Source organism: Empidonax traillii, unplaced genomic scaffold (genome assembly GCF_003031625.1).
Source record: "Empidonax traillii isolate 1590-97213 ecotype Southwest subspecies unplaced genomic scaffold, ASM303162v1 scaffold31:size1920502, whole genome shotgun sequence".
Classification (NCBI taxonomy): Eukaryota; Metazoa; Chordata; class Aves; order Passeriformes; family Tyrannidae; genus Empidonax; species Empidonax traillii.
In genome coordinates, this window is record NW_020955224.1 from 1,126,579 (window position 1) to 1,146,866 (window position 20,288).

At 41.5% G+C, this 20,288-nt stretch overlaps 1 protein-coding gene across 3 annotated transcripts in view; it reads left to right on the plus strand.

Moving 5' to 3' along the window:
• TMEM63A (transmembrane protein 63A) overlaps positions 1 to 11,881 on the plus strand; it is a 35,776-nt gene extending 23,895 nt beyond the window's left edge. For 2 of the 3 annotated variants that reach the window (XM_027911414.1, XM_027911413.1), the window contains exons 17-24: positions 755 to 841; positions 1,461 to 1,523; positions 2,768 to 2,930; positions 4,100 to 4,205; positions 5,990 to 6,157; positions 9,610 to 9,725; positions 10,656 to 10,725; positions 11,329 to 11,881. In XM_027911414.1, coding sequence (XP_027767215.1) covers positions 755 to 841; positions 1,461 to 1,523; positions 2,768 to 2,930; positions 4,100 to 4,205; positions 5,990 to 6,157; positions 9,610 to 9,725; positions 10,656 to 10,725; positions 11,329 to 11,513 — 958 coding nt within the window. In that variant the 3' untranslated portion in view covers positions 11,514 to 11,881. The remainder of the gene's footprint in view (positions 1 to 754; positions 842 to 1,460; positions 1,524 to 2,767; positions 2,931 to 4,099; positions 4,206 to 5,989; positions 6,158 to 9,609; positions 9,726 to 10,655; positions 10,726 to 11,328) is intronic. The other variant, XM_027911415.1, reaches the window with a different exon arrangement.
• The last annotated feature ends 8,407 nt before the right edge of the window (positions 11,882 to 20,288 follow it).

A 20,288-nucleotide genomic window follows, 5' to 3' on the forward strand; every position in this document is an offset into this window, starting at 1 on the left:
TCCACTACACACATGAACTTTGAGCCCTTCTCAATCAGTCAAAATAGTTCCATTTCAAATAATTCCGAAGTCACTAGTGATGACAGATCTGATTTCCAACATTGGTATAGTTACACTGACGCGTCTCGCAGTGCCCAAGGGCTACATGATCCTATAACAAACCCTCTGTGGCTTTAAAGCCATATCACATACCACTTTCAACAGTTTGAATTGTTTATAGTGATGGCTGCACTTTTCTGGCAACAGTGTGTCATCAGATTGATGTTCCTGCTACTGTAGTAGTGGGATAGCATGAACAGTGTCACCTTGTTCTTGAAGACTTGACGCTTGGCAAGGACAGTTAAGTAGGTTGTGTAAGTGTCTGGTTTCTTGGCAGAGGTGCCCTTCTAGGAACTGCCTAATCCCTCTTGGCATGACACTTGAAGAGCGATTTGTTTACAAGCTGCTGCAGGATTGAGTTTCTCTGGACAAGAGACCAGCTGTGGCTGTCGCACATCCCTGTGCTTGTGGTACGGGCCTGCAGTGGTGCTAATCTGGAGTCCAGGATAATGTTCAAGAAGATACCAAAAGTCTGCTTGGTCCAAATTGGTGAATATCTCAGAAGATATTTCTTTTGTGAGCAGCATGTTGCAGCAGTGTGGTATGGTAGGGGAAGCTGGAATTCTGTCAGATGTTGACATTCTCTGAGCAAGATCCTTTGTATGTGAAAGTGTTTCATGTGAGTTTCTTACTCAGTGACTTTTTCTGTTGGTAGATCTGCAGAGAACAGAATAATGATGCATAAAGTCTACATATTTTTGATCTTCATGGTATTGATTCTGCCCTCCCTTGGTCTGACCAGGTAAAGAGTCATAGTTTAACAAAGTAATAGTTGAGTATTTTTATTATGAGACATCTTGCTTATGTTTTCTAGTTGAGCTATAGTTGATGTACCTCCACTCCCCTCCAGTTGTGTGTGGTTGTATTGTCATTATGCATTAGATTTTAATGTTCATTTTACATCACAGCCCTTAAAGTTCCCCAAGCCTGACTTTTTACAAAGAAATTTAAGACATGTAAGCTCAATGAATATTTGAAAGTTGCCAATACTCACCATAATAGTTAAGAACCCAGTTTCCTGACTGTGTCTTTGAGTTAGAGTTGTCCTTTTCTTTCCACTTCTGTGGTATTTGCCTGTTTCCCTGGGTAACCGGCTGACATGTATGTGTCCTATCTGTAAAATAGTTGCTAAAAAAGAATTATTAAAACTTTAGTATGAAGTAGATGTTTCTGTTCTGTTCGATTCTGCATCTTTTCTATCTCTAGCGATCAGTAACTGTGATAAAGCTAAAGTAGTGTTCAGATGATTTCATTAAATTCTCTCTATCCACTATCTTGATTTTAACTACTTAAAAAGAGAAACAATTTTACACAGTGTTAAGCTGTTAGAGACTGAATTATATTAATCATCTTTCTTTCAGCCTTGATTTTTTTTTCCGCTGGCTGTTTGACAGAGAATCATCTGATTCTGCAGTTAGACTGGAGTAAGTATGAGCAATTCTTTGCTAAAGAAATACTTGGGAGTTTTAATTGTTTTTTGTTTTTTTTTTTTTGCTATTGACTAGCCTTGGTTAGTGTTTGTGCAGATTTGCTCGGGGTTGCTACTCTGTGGGATGATGCTGAGCTTCTGAACAAGGGGAAGAGAATGCAAGTGATTTTGTTACGCAAAAATCCATACTTTTTTCCTGCTAGCTAATGTATGCGAACTTTCAGGAAACAGACAGTTATTTTCCCAAAACTTCACAAATTTAGTAGGTGACAAGAAAGGATGGGAGGGTGTGAGGCAAGTGAGAGGGGACCAGAAAATGTACTGAGCATTCTTGCATATCATGGACAGGGGATCTTTCCAAGGATTACAATGAGACCAAATAGCTGCAGCAGTTCTCTTTCTGAAGTCCAGTGGCTCTTGATTTTAATAAACATGTATGATTTTACACCAGCACTGAGAATTTGCAGATACTGGTTATTTTAAGCTCTTGTGCCTGTGGCTGGAGAGAAGGAATAGAATGCAATTATTAGGACATAGTCTCTCCTAATTGTCTTCCTGTTACTGATTTTGAAACAGCATTTGGAAACCTAAGTTAGGAGAGACAATTATTCTATTGCAGTCTTATCTCATCTTGTGTCAGATTGCTGTTGCAGACATCAAATGATGCTCCTGTCTGTTATCAGCCACCCATCAGACTGCTAAATCTTTTGGGGAACAGTTTATTCCTCACCTGAACTGCAACACAGCCAGGCTCTTGCGTACTGCACTCACTGTATTTATAGCTGTGCAGTACTCTTTCCCTTGGGAGCCCCTGGTGGTCTAGTGGTTAAGGACGCGGTGCTGACACCGCCGAGGCCCGGATTCGATTCCCAGTCAGGGCCCCTCCCCGGGCAGATGGAGCTCGTTAGCCCATAAGGCAATCCATCTACGTCCTGAGGACCTCGCTGCCACCGTCCAAGCTCGCTTGGCCCCGGCAGATGAACCTCAGGATTAAAGGGTGGGCTCAGTTCCGCGCACACTGTGTCTTACCTAAAAAATCCAATGCGCAGGCTGGAAGGTGTAAAAACCTTCCCCAGTTCTTCGTTCGCGAAGACTGGCCATTACTATTACTCTTTCCCAACAAGATTATCAGAAGTCTTCTAGCCTCTTACTATGGAGTCTAGTGCTTAGGCATCTGTTGCATACATGCTATATTTGCTTGTCTGCTTTCCAGTCAGTGTCTGATGTCTTTCCTTGCAGATGTGTCTTTCTTCCTGACCAGGGAGCCTTCTTTGTGAACTATGTCATTGCCTCTGCTTTCGTTGGCAATGGGATGGAGCTGCTGCGCCTGCCGGGCCTCATCCTCTACACCATCCGCATGATCATGGCCAAGTCCACAGCAGAAAGGAAAAATATTAAACAGGTATGAGAGCCCTGCCATAGCCAGACAAAATTAAATGCTTGATCCTTATCAGAAACAGTGGGAGCCCCCAGCCTTCATAACATTAATTTGCATCTCCTGACAGTTGTTTGAGTTTTTTTGGCCTTTGTTTTGCTTATCCATGACAGGTTCATATTCTCTTCATTTGCAGTACAGGTAATGGGGAGGTATTTATTCAAATCAAAACATGAGCTCTGAACTTCAGATATTCTCTTCACAGCCCTAAGTCAGAGCTTATGATTTGGATTTTATAGGATGATTCTGATTTTATCTTACAGTCTAAACTTCAGGGAATTTTTTATTTCAAATCTGTCTATAGTTAGTTTCTTTTGTCAGCCCACAGGCATGTACAACCTTTGTCTGAAAATACACCTACCAAACTAAAGACTTATTGCCTATATTCTGTTTTAAGTGATGGACTTTCACTACCAGGTGATGTGTCATCTTGCAACTTGAAATTCCAGCTGTTACAATGGGAACTTAAACCTGTGTACAGCAGCTGCCCCTGTACTTCCTATTTCCTTGTTTATTTTTTTAACTTTTGTTGTTGTTTGTTTGGTTTTTTGGTGGTTTTTTGTGGTTTTGTTTTGGGTTTTGTTTGTTTTTCTTTTTTTCTTTGTTTTTTTTTTTAATGGATTGGTAGGTTCCATTTTTAAAAGATTCTTTTAAACATTTACTTTTGTTCCATGTTACCCCTCTCTCTGGTTGAAATGGCTTACACTGGTTTCATTATCCCAAGAGGAAAAAATGGGAATACTACCACACCAAAGCCTTGAGCTTACCCTACTGCAGAAGCCAACACAAGGAATGGTGCAGTTTCAATGGAATCTGCAGTGAGATGAAGGTTCTGAGTTTGGCACTATTATTTTCTGCCTTGTGGTTTTAAGGAGTTGCTTCTTGTAGATGCAAACAGATTCCCTGAGGAATTACTTTAAGGCAGTGGAAGAAGCAGCATCTTTTCTATATGTACAGATACTTAAAATGCATAATACTTCATCTTATTATATAATTTATGCCTCTTAGGGAAATAACTGATCTCTCGCAGAAAGAGAATAAGTGAAGGTGAATTGTTGTGTTAGTGAATCTGTTCTTAACTCCTGACACATTGATGGATGACTTGAGAGTTTTGACTGTTTTGTTTTTGTTCCTAGCAACAAGCTTTTGAATATGAATTTGGAGCAATGTATGCCTGGATGCTGTGTGTGTTCACTGTCATCATGGCCTATAGCATCACGTGTCCCATCATTGTCCCATTTGGTAAGTTTTTTTATGATGAGCTGTGGGAGTGGGATGGGCCATGTGGGAGTTTTGGAAGGCCCAGCTCTGCATTCTTATTCCAGTTCAAATACTGATAATGCTTAGGACTTGGATCCAAGTTTCCATCCTTTCTCATGGAAAAAGAGTGCAGAAGATGGTGAATTACATAGGTCTTTAAAAGTTGAGAGTGTATTTAGTGCTTATTTTATTTCTCAAATTTGAATTTATTGGCTCTGGTAGTGTTTTAAGTGGCTAAATTTAGGGGTTTAGGTAGGTTTGGGGATGAGTGGACTATTTTTAGCTCTGGGTTCTTGAGGTCTGGGAGACGCAAGCTGCAGAGGGTACCCAACTCACTCTAAACAGACAAACTTGACTCAAGACAAAAATAAGTGTGTTGGCCCAGCAGCAATGGACTAGAAAGCTACGTGTCCTTTCCACTACTGCAGCTCTTCTGTGTTGCAAACCATTTATCTGAAAGTCCACGTCCTGAATGAGAATGAGGAAAGGGACTGTAGTCATCACTGTGCTATGGACAACTGTATTATCCGTGGTGCTGACCACAGGGATGTGACCTAACAACTTGCTGGCTGCTTTACTGGGACATGGTCTTGGTGAACCCCATAGCTGCCCTTTAACCAAAAAGGACATGCTGTACACTCCAGTAAATTTCCTGGCTTGGAGAACCAGTTAACTCAGGGTTCAGGGCACGTGGGTGAAACACAGCTGCCCTGTGGTGTGGATGGTGCTACAGTCCCATAGGACCTTGAGAAGGTCTCCAGATCCAAGTCACAAACCTCCTTTTTCTAGTTGTTCAGTTGGTTTATCTCTGTCCCATGAATGAAACAACATTTCTGTCTCAAATTGCCTACATATCTATTTTGATTACCTCCTTTTTCCTGTATCAGCCATTAAATGCTGTATGGGTATGCAAGAAACTTAGCAATCTGTCTAGAACTCATCTAGAGTTGTCCATCTTCAGTGACTGTGACATGAGCTACGTCCTATTTTCGTTCATCTTTCATTCACAGAGATTATAGACTGTCATAAGAATTGCATACAAAGAATCATTTCAGCAGCTACAGATATTTCCACTTGAGATCTGCTTATCAGACATAAATAGTTCTAAATAATTTTATATGGTTTGTATTTTTGTTTTCTAATTCAAAACTTCACAGAGATAGATACAAGATAATTAGCTAAATTAGATATTGTTCAGAACTGGTTTAATCAACAACCTTATTATTGGGAGAATGTGGCCAATTTTTATGTAACAATGTAATTGATATTTACTTACATTTCATTTTGTGTGCAGTTGTAAATATCTGAATGTGCTACTGCATACCAGAGCTGTTGCAATTCATAGCTGCCACAGCAGTTGCTGGCTGTTTTTTGGGATAAGAAATAAATGGCTTGAAAGTGCTGAAGGCTGAGTGGCTAGGTAAGCCACTGTCAGACCCTTCTTCCTTACCAGTACAGCGGTAGAGGAGTTAGCAAGTCTTCCCCACTGGCTTGGCCTCATGTGCCAGCACTAGGAAGGAGCTCTGGGTTCTCCCTGGGAGCACAAGAGGTGCCACAGAGAAGTGTGTGAAGAGGGGAGGGATGGGGATGCAACAACCTGAGGAGCAGGTGCTGTCATGCAGCTGTACTCCATTCATATTTGGGCTGTATCCACCATTGGTGTTTGGATTTTCAGTCACTTGGTTAGTGTAAATCTCCTCAGAGAATTGCTGCTTTTCATGAAGTTTCCAACAACCTTTCCCTGGCTCTCCCATTTTCCCGTCCAGGTTTAATATACATACTCCTGAAGCACATGGTTGACCGCCATAACCTTTACTACGCGTATCTCCCTGCCAAACTGGAGAAGAAGATGCACTTTGCAGCTGTGAATCAGGCCCTTGCTGCTCCAATCCTCTGCCTTTTCTGGCTCTATTTTTATTCATTTTTGCGGCTAGGTAAGTGTTACCTTTTTCCACCTAGAAGCTGCTCCCAGCTCTCTTGCCAGCCTCCCTAAATTAGATGTGCAGTTTCAGAAGCTTTCTGGGCTTTTCTTTTTGCTCCCATGAAGGGGAGTTCATGGTGTCACCTGTGGCACTGAACTATGCAAGGTTTGCATAAGATCCTTTGGTGGAGATGGCTGATACGTTAACTTAAACTGTTAGCACGGAGCTCCATGTTTCTTCAGTTTACAGGAGATTCCTTAAATCTGTAGAGTTTGAATTGACCAGTTGGGCTTTGGAGTGACAGACTGTAAAAATCATTACATAAGCCAGAAAATCTATTCAGAATTAGCTCTTTGTAGTAGGATGGCCTCTGGCTTCACTATGTGCGTTTGTACTACTTATGCCTGTGTCTAAGTTTAATTTGCCCTGTGCAAATTGGCTACTGCCTCAGTTGTACAGCTGTGTCACTTAGCCAACATTTTAGCATTTTTTTTCCCCTCTTGCTAGTCATACAGTGTTCTACATCATCCATCAAACTTTACAGGGAAGACTGCAGTGAGATGGTGACCCTTTTCCTCATATTGTAGTTTAAAGCTTCGTGTTTTGTGTGAAGTTTATTTTAAAAATAGGGTCATTCTGTATTTTGCAAACACTTGGCAGTGATTTTATTGGCTGTGGTGTATTAACAGCTTTAATGTCAGAGGAGGTAGGAGACAGCTTATGGTTTTTTTCCATGATACTGGAGGAAGCATTTGGCATGAAACAGGGATATATCAGTGGTGCTGGAAGAACTTGAATTTCCCTTCTTGGGAAGGAAGCTCCTGATATCTAACTGTATTGTGCCCTGATGACAAATGACCATGCATTGTGTTTTTCTAGGATGCCAGTAGTCAGAAAGGTATTGTTGGCAGGCTGTGCTCTAACTTCCGGGATAGGTGAGGCTATAGGGAAAGCTCCCTGTGGATGTGAGAGTCATTCAGAGCTATTGCTTCAGGCTGTCCTTGGGTTTGAGCAGATGTTCCTGCATTCCTGGTATGTTTAAAAGCTTGTTTTTTCCCTTGTTTTGAAAGCTGCCTTTGAAACCAGGAAGACCAACAAATCTGTGTCCTCTGACAGGAGAATTTCTAGAGCATGCTTTAGAAAAATCAACTGCAAACATGTAGCAATTGATGCATCTCTAATTATAATGAAGGAAATCCTGGTGTGGTAAAAATTAAATCTTTATATTAGTGTTTTCTAGTTCTGCATCTATGGTAAAACTATCATTGGTCACACAATAATGGAAAATACAGTCTGGATTATCACTTTTGCCTTGGTCAGTGTAGAAGATCCTGTTTACAGGATGTTGTTGAGTGGTTTGTGAATGTACAGGGCAGTCTGAGAGGTAGGAACTTGGGATTTTTATTTCATTGCCATTGATTTCGTTGCTGCTTCTTGTGCCAAAGAAAAGGAAGGAAGGGTAAGAGTGCTCTGCTTCCTTATCTGCAAAATAGATCAGTTTATGGTGTAGAGCTTGATTGCTTAGTCATTGACTTTTATAGTTTGCCTGATATGGGTGTTTCAGTCTGGCTTCAGAGTCCGGTGATAATACTCTGTTTTCTCACTCCTGATACTAACATGGGGCTGGAAAGACCCTTCTCCCAGTTCTCAGTCAGGATCAAATTACCACTTCACTGCATACAGAAGGTGATAGGCTCTACTGGTGTCATCTATTTCCTGCCCAGTTACTCTTTTCTTCCTCGGTTCTCATTCCCTCCATGCATTCATCCATCTGTCCATCCAGCACCTGCAGCACCACTGGGCCTCTCACAACAGAGGAGGCAATAGGACTGTCTGCAGTTCAACCTCCGTGTCCTGGGATAGTCACTTGAGCCCTGTGTTTTCTAGAGCTGTTGGCAGGGAAGAGCCCTGAGGACACAGGGCAGGAAAAACTGATCTTGGAGACTTTTTCTTCCCTAATCTCTGCTATTTGCCCTGTGGCTCACACTGTAGGTTGGCTTTGGTGTAGACACGCCTCACCAGCTGGTAAATACTGGTATTCCCTATGCTTATAAAAACAACCTACTCTGAAGGACATTCCCGAATACCTATAGGGAGACTTTTTCACTTCTGTTTTTGGCTTGAAGAGGGACTTGTTTGTAGGGTTTTTTTGGTTCTGTTTTTCTCATGTGCGTGGTGTTTTTCCCCTTGTGCACAGATCTGTGCAGGGCTTATATAGCCTGCTGAAATGTAAAACTTATCTGTTCTGTGTTCACTGCACGTGCTGGGGTTACCGCAAAAATGTTTGAGGCTTGGTGTTGCCTCTTTTGACTGAAGGATCTTGGAAACAGCTAGGTTTCATGGTGGTGTTTATTTTTCCCTAATATCTTATTCAAGATCTTTGATGCAAAATGATATTAATTTTTTCAGAATATTTCCATAGTGAATCTGGAGAGTACAAAGTCACTGTAATCACTAACTTTTTCCATATTAGAGTCTGCAACCATGCCCCTTCCTATAGTCTTTTTGCAGTCTCTCTGAACTAAAACTTACCTTTCAGTTTAGTTCATATTTCTTCTCTTGTTCATTTTCCTTGGATTCTTCCCAGTTCTGTCCATATTTTGTTATAGACAAGGCTGCTCAAGTTGAAGGCTCAGTAGTACCAAATTATTTTGAATAGGTACCAGAGACTTGTGGGGGTTTTTTGGTGGGTTGGGTTTTTTTTGTTGCTGTTGTTTTTTTGTTTTGTTTTGTCTGGGTTTTTTGTTTGTGAGTTTTTGGAGGTTTGGTTTCTGTTTTGTTTTGTTTTCATTTTCTTCTCTTCCCATGTTCTGTGATAGCATCACACTGTTGACTGCTTTCCAGCTTGTAATCATTAGTTATATTCTACAGCACTACAGGATTGTAATCCCTCATACCTACATTTCATTTTTCCTTCCAAATTGTAGTTATTTGCAGTTTTCTACATACACTTTTATGTTGCTTTTTGGTCTTCTTTTTTATCCTTGAAAGCTAGTGGGGTGGTCTTATCTACCAAGATCATTTTGATTCTTTCCCCCCTCCCTTTGAGCTGTTTGCAAGCCATCCAGTTTGGTGCTGTCATCATTATTAACAAATGTAATTAATTTTACATTTCACGGATCATTTATGAAAGTATTTTAGATGTGGGTCCAGAATGGATCACTGAGAGAGGAGGAGAAAAATTGCTCTGAGTGTTGTTTATCATTCAAGCATTGCAGTAGCCTTCCTCGGCCTTGAAGGAAGCTGGGAGAACACCTTGCTTGGCAGTTTTACCAGTCAAGGAGCTTCATGCATAGTGAGGTTCTCCTGTTTGTGGCTGGAAGTGGGCTGCCCAGCCCTCTAAGGACAAAAAAAATCCACGAGTCTTCTGAAAATGGGGAGGATAAATACAGGTTTGTTTTGGTTTTGTTGGGGTTTTTTTTGTTTCATATTTTTATATTGTATTCTTTGGATATTTTTTCTAGGCTTTAAAGCACCTACAACCATGTTTACCTTCCTCGTTGTCAACATCACAATTGTTGTTTGCTTGGCTTACACTTGTTTTGGCTGTTTCAAGTACCTGAGTCCACTGAATTATAAGGTAAGTGATGGATACCTGATGCCTTTCAGCACCTACCTCTGTGCTGGAGGTAGCACCAGCTGTTCCTGCTGGGTTGTCCATGCCTTCTGTCTGGCAGTGTCTGTTCACAAACGTCCATCTGGTAAGATGGCTAAGAGGGCTTGTGGTAGAGGTGGGCTGCTTAGCACAGTGGAAAGTCTGTCAGTGTCTGCAGGAACTGAATTTGAGAGCAAAGAGAAGCATGGAGGTATCTTGGGCTGCATCCAAAGCAGTGTGGTGGGAGGAGCAGGTGAAGGGAGGTGATTCTGCCCCTCTGCTCCACTCTGCAGCTCTGGTGTCCCCAGCTCAGGAAGGACATGGACCTGTCACAGTGAGTCCAGAGGAAGGCCACCAAGTTGATAAGAGGGATGGAGCACCTCTCCTATGAGGAAAGGCTCACAGCCTGGAAAAAAGAAGGCTTTGGTGTGACCTAATTGTGGTCTTCCAGTACCTGAAGGAGCCTACAGGAAAGATGGAGAGAGATTATGCTCAAGAGCATGTAGTGACAGGATAAGGGGGATTGGGTTCAAACTGAAAGAGAGTAGGTTTAGATTAGATATTAAGAAGAAATCCTCTTCTGTGAGAGTGGTGAGACACTGGAACAGGTTGCCCACAGAGAAGCTGTGGATGCCCCATCCCCAGAATTGTTCCCGGCCAGGTTGGATGGAGCTTTGAGCAACCTGGTCTAGTGGAAGGTGTTCTTGCCCATGGCTGAGAAGTTGGAAATAGATGGTCTTTAGGGTCCTTTCCAAATCAAACCATTCTATGACTCTCAGTAGGAGGATTGGAGGAGAGAGTACCAGCATTGATCTGTCTGTGCAGGTTTTTAGGTACTTATGATCTCTGTGTATTGCTTTCTCTCACTAATTTGGTGTTGTCTCTTTTCCTTTCTCCACCTATTGCTGGTTACAGATAGAAGACACACAAAGTGAAAAAGGAAGTGACCCAGATATACCAGCTGTCCCAACATCTTCTGTAAGAAGCTAAGAGTTACTAATATTCTCCTATATTTCCTAGAAAAACCTAATTGCTCACCCTGCTTACCAAAGAGCTTATGTAGGACATATAAGGCTGAATGGACTGTGTGTTTTCCCATATGCATGTGGGACCTGAGAGTTCTGCAGCTGGGCTCCTTGACTGTCCCCAAGTGGTGTTTCAGAAGTACCTTCGTCTGACATTTTAGGAGTAGCTGAGACATGCTCCTTCCAGCAGCTCTGTATGCTGTGTTCTGTGCCTTGCACCAGACAGAGCCTCACATCTGGACAGCTGCCAAAGGCAGTCAGTTGCCACTGCTTTGATTTTTGAAAGCTGTGACATGTAGCAAGTCCTACTTGCCATGTCACTGAAAAGGATGTAGGACTGAGGTAGAAGGAAAGGCCTTTGTGCCACAGTCCTCAAGTGCAGGTGAGTGTTGCACCAGGAAGCCTCCATCAGGGTGCAAAAGGCCTCAGGTGTTAAAGTGAAGAATGGGAAAAGGATGAAAAGAATGAAAAGAAGAGTGTCAAGGGGAAAAGTTACCCTGGGTGAATTATCCCAGCATTATAATTTGAGAGACAACTAAAATCCTTAACGCTTGTGATTTCAGATGTACGTCCCCCAAGTTTTGCGTCCTCACCCTACAGAAAGGACGGTGCTTGCCCACAAGGAGCAGCAGTCATATGGCACCATGGACAACACTTGTTCCAAGGCAGAAGGAGACATAAGCTATTCTGCTGGACCTGCGCTTATCGAGCAGGCATCGAGGAGTTCACTTTGAGTGCCGAGGACTAACACAAGGTGGAGCACTTGGTCCAGGTTTAGGAAACTGATCCCCTGCCACCACCTACTAAGTATTCTGTTTTATTTACGTATTCCTGCCTGCAGAAGAGGTACAGAAATAATTCACTGTGTGGTCTGCAGCTGTGCTCAGAGATTAAAAAGCAGATGCCTTGGGACTGATTGTTTTCCAGACCATCTACACGTGTTGTGAAACAAATGTGTTGAACGCGGAGATGCTGATCCTCAGGGACTTCACTTATGCTATCTCATCACTTGCCTTATGAAAATAACTTATGCTGCATATAGATAACTGGTCACCAAAGCAAATGCAGCTATTATAGCTGTCATTTATTTATTCAAAGTAATTTTTACTTTTTTTTTTTTTTTTTTAAAAAACCCCAACATTTATTATTTATAAACCTCTTGGGATGTGTTAAATCCTGAGACAATGTCACTTTTGATGAAAATGCTGTTTGCATGGGCGCTGAGAATGGTGTGTGGGAGTCTCTCCTCTTGTCACCCAAAGTAGTCAGCATAGACTTGAGCATGTTACTTTTTTTCCTGGAAAGAGATGAGGGAATTACTATGCACTTGGGTACTAAAAGTAGCAAAGCAAAAAAAAATGGTGTAAAGAAGGGATTGATTTATATGATACTGGTTTTATGTATTTTTTTGGAGTGCATTAAGGTTGTTAGTTTCTCTTCACTATTTTTAAGGACCTTCCACAATGCAAGTTCACCTGCCAACAGTAAAGGATGTAAACATTTTATCCTTCTTTTAATCTTGGGTCAAAATGACAGATCTCTGGGTTTTCTCTATACTGGCAATTATATGAGTTGTAAGATACTAGGTTTTTAAATTATGTCATAGGTGCCAATTTATCCTAAAGTGCAATGTGTCAAAGTGTAACTAATACTCACTGAGCAATAAAACACCGAGTTCAGAAAAAATTCAGGCTTGTCTTAATTTATTTATTCTTTTCTCTGTGTGTTGAAACGGTCTTTTTGCTATCTATCTGCCTCACAACATGGTCATGAGCTGTTCATAAAAGCTCTGCCACGAGCCTTGGAATGACAGTTCATACCATGAGAAATGTGAATCCTTTTAAATTTCTCTAGGGGATGAATCTTGGTGACCTTTCTGTAAGAGGTTTTGACCCTGGCAAGCCCTCTGTTTGCCTGCTTGTTGTTAAACTGTTAGTTCCTGAACTTGATCTTTTCTAGCATGTTTGTGAAGCAGCAACATCTTTCCTTCATGAGACTGAAGGAGAGTTTGTGCCATAAATAAGAGCGTGCAGATGTTCAGTGTCTTGCAGAACTGTCTCCAGCTTCCTGAGACCAGCACTCTGGACAAATGCTGAGCATGAGACCTGCCTCACTAGAAGAAGGACCCTGCAGAGCTCCAATCCCCCTGGTGACAAGCCCATCTTGTTAGCTGAAGGTACGTATAGCTCCTGGTTATTAAAAGGCAAGTGAGGAGCCTTGTTTAGTGGGGATCATGGATTTGTGTCAGACTACTTTATACTCTCGCTTCAGTGATGCATTTTAGTTGGGGGTTGGGCATGTGAGTTGCCTTTTGATTTGCAGCAATCATGATGCTACTAGAGATGGTATGTACCTTGGATACACATTGCCATTCAAAGATGATATTCTAACCAAGAAAAAAGAAAACCCAACAGAGTCCACGTTCTTTACTCAGCTTGGAGTTTCTCGTACAGATGCGAGGTCAGAAGGAAGAGGAAGCGCATTGTGTTAATTAGATTAGATGCCTGTGATTGTTCCATCTCATTTCTAGCTGCAGTACCCCATCTCATACAGCTGTCTGCAGCAGGAGTGGGTGCTTGTGTGTGTACTAATTGAGGAAACAAATAAATGATTCAGCTACCACACTTGACCTGTTTACTTTGCTGACACTGTGGGATTTTTATGCCCTGTGATAGAACTTACTTTTTGGAACGAATGACTTTTGGTATTCTCTGTGAGGTTCTACGTGTCATATTGAGGACAAAAACTCCTTGAATGATTTGATTTCCTTCTTGTGATAATGAAGCTCATTGTGGCTGGCACGAGTTCAGTACAGACAGGGCCATCTCCTGTGAACTTGAATAAATCCACCTGCAGTCATGCTAAGGCACTTCAGATATAGAAAATGGAAAACCTACTAGGTAATGGAAAGTTACATCTTGCTGAATAGTCACTGTTGGCATTTGAGGAATCAGTTCTCGTGTCTGATGGGAAAACCACCTGCATATTTCACTTATCATGTAGCAGCCATTCTTGTTTGCCACTGTACTATGTTACAGTTAAACTCATAGAAATGTCTATGATATTAGGACATGCACCAGTTGGAGAAAAGGCTGAGGTCACTTATTAGTAAATTATCACAACATTTCAGTGTAGAGCAACACAAATTAGAGGCTAGTTTATCATCTTTGCTGTGTTGTGCTTGCTTCCCTATTACCTTTTGGGTCTCTCTCTTAGAACTGGAAGTAATTAGGAAATTGCACTGGCTCTAATTCATTCCTTCATGCTGGTGGATATCTCTGAGAGGATAAAATTAGATCAGCCCAAGAAACAACTTGCATTCCTTACTGAGCCTTAGAGGAAAGCTGAGGGATAGAAGCCTCAACAAATGTGGATATTGGCTGCACTGTATTTGAAATTCATATTTAAAGCCATGGCACATTCTTTACTGTTCTTTTTATAAACCTTTTGGCAGGAAGCCTAAGCAAATGGCCCAGCTGGAGTTACTGATTGTAGCTCCCAGAAGCCATATTTGTTGGGATCCAGCGCCTGCTGCTTGCCTTGCATTGCTCAGTTGGAACAACGCCTCCCCCACCTCCCTCCTTGCTAAGTCCTTCCTGCATTTTAGCAGCCGCCACCAGCAGTGCTCCTGGGTAGCAGGAATCCCTGGGCAAGTCTGACACTCAAGCATGAATCAGCCCTACAGCGTGGTCTGTGAAACTCTGTGACACAACTGAGGGGGCAACTTCTGACAGCTTCAAGAATGGAGCTCATTTGATATTGTCCAATTCAATACACTTCTGCAAAGACTTCAGTGAAGATGAATTTCTTCTATAGTGAAAGAAATGCTGCATGGTATGCTGAGACTCAAAAACCTTGGCTTGTTTAGCTATATGGAGCTCTGTGCCAGTTAGAGCTTATTCTGTATGCGAGGCCAACCTGGCTCACCTCCAGCCCCGTTACAACACATCCTCAACACCCAAATTATTGCAATTTCTCATTTGCATTAGGTGCACATGTTCCTGCTTTGTTTTCCTTTGGGCTTTTCCCATATCCTGAGCCAAAAGCAGATCTTTGTGCTGGCTAAGTTTCCAAATGCTCTGGTGTAGCACTAGATCTGTCTCTTCACAGAAATCCAGTTCCCAGCTCTGCTTACCCGCAGATGCTGGCAGCACAACTGAAAGCTTTTCTTGTGTTGTTCCGCGAATAATTTGTTTATGAGTGTTTGGAGGCCTTTTACTGTTCTCATCCTCAAGAAGGTGGGCTTGTCTTAGAATCTATGGAACACAGAGTTTTTTCCTGGGCCTTAGCAAAAGTGAGGTGAGAAGCATGGGAAGATTTGGGGAGGAGAGATCTTTTTCAGTCACTAACATAAACCCAAGTCTGTTGAGTAGGCACTTTTGAAGAGGCACTTTAGAAAAGGCACTTTATTGTCTCTAAACTGCAACAATATAAGGAAATACACAATTTCAATTCCAGATGATGGCCAGGGTCATGTGTCTTAATTTCTTAAAGTGGTCTTGCAAATTCCTTCTCTGTCTTATCTAGGCAAACGTCTTGAATAATTCTGTTTGTCACCTGTCTGGAGCAGCTGCAAGTGCCTGTTTCAGATATTTCAGAGGTATAGAATTTGGGGTTTTTTCTTTTTGAGGCCAGCTGTCTGATGGATAAAACCAGAAAGGAAATGACCAAAGTGGCTAGATTATAGGTCATTATAATGGAACATTTTTCCCTTTACTTTTCGGTACTTGGGTTAACTCCTTGTTCTTGCTTTGTATCACACATCCTGTTGGTTAGCACGTAGCATCTCAACTGCAGCAAGTGCAACTTCGTAAGGTTCCTGTGCTTGAACACCAGGCTCCTGAGTTATCCTCATCTTTCTTTGTCGGAAGAGTCTAACCATTTGTAGCTTGGGGAGAATACATATCAAGATCAGCTGTCTTTTTAGAGTATGTTCCATAGTTAGCTTTATGGCTAGTGGAAAGTAATATTCTGTGTGTTAGGTAAGAATTTCACTAACTTAATGAGTCAAATGTATTTCCAGCTTCAATTCAGGATGGAGTTCTCTTTCCATTAAAGTTGTGGTTTGGAAATGTCTATTGATAAAAAGTTTCTCCTCTACAGCAGTCCCGAGCTTCATCCTGTCTTTATCTATCACATCTTAGGGAAATGATATGTGATACATGTAACACAGACATGATAAGTGTTGTTTTAGGGCATTAAAACACTTTTTATCTTCCAGACTGTAAGCTGATGATTAAGTTTAGGTCTTGAAATAAAACAGCTTTTTCTGAGAAGTCACAGAACAGTGGTTTCAAGATCATGAATGTTCTGTCCTAGATTTATGTGTGATATTCAAGTGGAAATGGAACTGTAAATAGCAAAGCAGAGGGGGAAATTTTTGTATCTGCTCCTAGACTTAGTGGTTAACTAAGTGCTGGTTAATAATTAATGAAGGCACTCTTTTCAAAAGTGATGCTGAAGATAGAGTTTTGGAAGTCCAGAGTATGGAATGTCATAAGGTACTCCTGAATAAAATAGGAGCCAGAATTTGTTGCTGTCTCATCTCATTACTGCTGTGTGGTTGTGAACCTCCCGTTTTCGTGTAGTGATGCAAAAGGGCGAAAGTTTGTGATGGAAGTTAGTGACTGGTTTTGAAAGGTATCTATCTGTTGTGCTTCTAAGATGTTTACTGACATCTTTAAAAAAAGCTGCAGTACAGGAGGAAGACTGAGAGCTGAGGGAACGTGAGAGAGATGTATTTTTATACACAGCTCGCCTCCCTTCTGTATGAAGATGTTTCATGCATTTGGTGGTGGTTTATACTTGACTTTTCAGACTGATTAGCTTTTTTATAGCCTGCTCTCCTGAAATGTAAAGCACCAAGTTGCTTCTTTCAAGTAAAGATGTTCCATGTCAAAACTTATTTTTAATTCTAAATAGGGTTTTTTTCCTAAGGCAAATTATTGGTATTTTTTCCCTTCATCCATAGACATAGAGAAATAAAACCAGCAGGTATCTCCATAGATGAAAATGGAAAAAGAAGTGATTTAAAGAATTGCTAAATGCCATAATTTGGTTGCGGGCATTGAATTTTTTTATGACAGGATTCTAGATTTAGAGAATGAAGTAGGGTTTTCTTATTCTTTTATATTTGACATCTGTAACTTCAAAAATGTTCATAAAATAGGAAAAATTCATTCCCTTCTGAGATGAGAAATCAGAATTTGATGGGCACCTTTAAGAGGAATCATTTAAGCAATCATTTCTGTTACTTAGTTTCAAAAAGGAAAAGACATAGTTGTGAAGTTGGGAGAATTACATCATCTGTGTCCTGCAGTGGGTTCCTGTGCTTAGTTTGTGTGAGATATTACTTAAACCTTCTTTGTCTCTGGTTTCTCTAAAACATTAGGAATATCTTCTGATCACTTCAGAAGGCTTTATCAGCCACAAAAGACTTGGAGCGAAACAAGAAAATTTCCATTGAGACAAAAATGCAGGGGTGGACCTTAGTTCCCTTGAGTCTGGACAAGAATTCCTAGAATTCAAGAGGTACAAATGTGTTTTCATTCAAAACCACCCCAACAATGCAGGCTTGGCTGCAAAAGAGTTTAAGAACTGCTGAAAATAATGCTGTTCTCAGGCTTTCCTCCCTTCAGGGAAGTTGAAAGGTTACTGAGCAGAGAAGAGATCCTACAAGGCAGCAGTGGCCACAGTCCAAAAGTGAGTGGGACTACTTTGGCACAGCTGGAGCAGAGCTATAACCCAAGCTCAGGAAATCGTCCTGAGCAAGGAATGCCATACAGACACAGTGGGAACAATTATAGTTGGGCTAGGCCTTTCCCCTCTACAGAGGGAAGTTGTTTACCCCCATCACTTGTCTGAATGCCTCAGGTGGGGCACATCCATGTTCCCTTCTGCAATGGACAACCAGGAGTGAAGGAACAGTAGGTGGATCAGGTTAAGAAGGAAGGATAGGGTATTATCAGGAAGCCAGTATGAGCAGGATGGGCAAAACTTGTTTTTGCCTTGGCTGTGGAGTGGATACCAGAGTGGGGGGCAAGTCAGGATCTGGCAGGAATTTCAAAGCTAAAGGTATGTCTTCTCTTTTCACCTGCCCTCAGAGCATGGCCCTTCCTGGGCCCAGAGCAGGTGGCAGATGCTGGTGCTGCGATGGGCAGGCAGCTGGGCTGGGTACAGGAGGCCTTGCGGGGCAGGCAGGACTGCTGGGCCCCTGGCAGCTGCTGGGAGAGGCAGCACAGGCAAGGTGAAACAGTCAGCTTCCCTCCTTGCACCTCTCTGTGCTGCTCAAACAGTCAGGAGTCACTGTTCACACACAATGCTTGTCATGTTGGTATCCTTGACTCAGTACTAGGAGCTTGAGGGTAGTTTTGTCGTTTCATGTTTGTTCACCTCTTCCCTCTACTGTGCTCCCTCCGCACTGATCATCTGCAGTGGTTTGAACTACTGCTGCAAAGGAGGATTAACTTTCATTTAAGAAGATGGAAACTCATAATTTAAATCTCTTTTATTGTTCATCATATCCTCAAAACTGCAGACGTTCAGTTATTTAAACATGGGGAGAGTGTGAGCGTCCTCAGCATCTTTAAATCCAGTCAGGAAGGTATTTCAAAGACTAATGTTTGGACTACATCTAGCAAGGGGAAAGAGCTGTCACTCAGCACAGATCTGTTTATAAATACTGTTCTCCAGAAGACAACTGACAATTGTAATGGGGCTAATTCTTCTACCAGCACTGGCATAACACCATCAGGGCTGTCTGGCGCTGCACAGGATATTTCTTCCATGAAAGAAAACTAATCCTTAGCAAGACGGTTTTAGTGTGAATTATGTTCCTTGAAGTGCTATTACAGCAAGTAAAACAAGTGGCATCATTTCTCAGTGTTTTAAAATAAGCTACCCTGAAATCAATATGGATTTATTCCTTGTCTCTTTCCACAGTATCTAGAAGGATTTTTCCATTCCTCTTTCTGACAAAAATGTCTTCATTTAATGCATATTATGTATTGCACCTGCTGTAAAACAGAATTTATATTTGATTGACTCTCTTGAACCCCAGTCCTGCCCCCAAGCAATTGCAGCTGACTCAGTGGTGATGAATAGTGCCTCTCATGGATCTAGAGCTAACGCTGATGCTAGGCTTAACAGATTCTGTTTTTCTCTAAATGATGGTTTAACTTCCTTTCTCATATGAAAGTGTGATTTCTATTCATATTTCTTTCATTTATAATTTGAGTAATGCCTGACTTTTTTCTTTAATGTACATGAAGTCTTGTCTTGTGTGGTTGTGTAAGATGTCCAAAGGCTGCATACAGTGGCTTGGATTTTTCAGAACGTTATGATTTGTAGTTTAAATATCAGAAGTCCAATTTGGTTGTAGTGGGAGTTGTATGAGAAGATTATGACCTTACTTATGTTTTTCCATACCAGAAGCAAATACTTTCCAAAGCAGCTGGGGAGGCAGAGTGCAAGCTTGTTTACTTTAAGTGGCATCTCCATAGTTCCAAACCCCTTATCTAGACTCTTCATGGGCTGTTACTTGGTAATTAAAAACCAGAGTATGGGTCAGCTACTTCTGCTTTCAGTGTGGGATAAATGCATGTTTTGGAGCAACTTAATGTGGCATGACTTTTACGACAGCAGTTTCTTTCGGCAGGACTTTGGGGCAACTTTGGTCCTGAAATGGAAGCTTCACTAAGCTTCCATTTGCTCTGGAGCAAAACAAAATGTTTTGGTTGTGGAAGTGTCACTGGGTTCTGGGTTCTCTTGAAGGCTATAGCAACTCTTTCAGAGCCTTATTGCCAAGAAACAGCTCAGAGCCAGCCCAACAGCAGCGCATTTGTTAGAGAGAAGTCCCTGTCTGAATGGCGGGTACTCAGCTGGCTCACATAAATAAGAACAGTTGTAACAGAGCAGGGAGTCTTTTTGTACTGCCTATTGCTCTTGCAATAACCTGATATGCAGTTACTTGCTAACAGAAATGTTAAAACTATTTCTGATTATCTGTACCAAATAACTGCCTGTTAACCAACACCAGTGTATCAGAAGTGAATCTGGATTCACTCAAGGTGGTTGTCAAATCCAAATCTCAGGCTCTCAGGAGAGTTGCTTGCTACAGGATGAGATGCAGATGCTATCACTAGCCCACTGACACTTCATCAGTATTAAACCTTGCACTACAGGTGGTGAGATTGGCTGTTGTGCTAAAACCAGAGGATTATTTGGAAAAGGGGAGAGGAATTGATGGCAGGTTTTACAGCTGCAACATAGCTGAATTTTATACTTTTTCACACTGTCATAGTATTTCACTGTATCTTTGTATCTAAGTTTAGGTAAGCAGGTGGAGAGCTACAGCTGCTGATAGCTGTGGTTTAAGGTTTGAGCAGTGCAGTGTAAGAATTCAGAACAAACTTTGCTGTATATCAGGTGTTTAGTTATAATTTTTAAGCTTCTAAAGCCTACACCATTTAGGTTCAGGTTTTTTTCTCTGAGATAGTAGCTAATCAAACTCATTTTTGTGGCA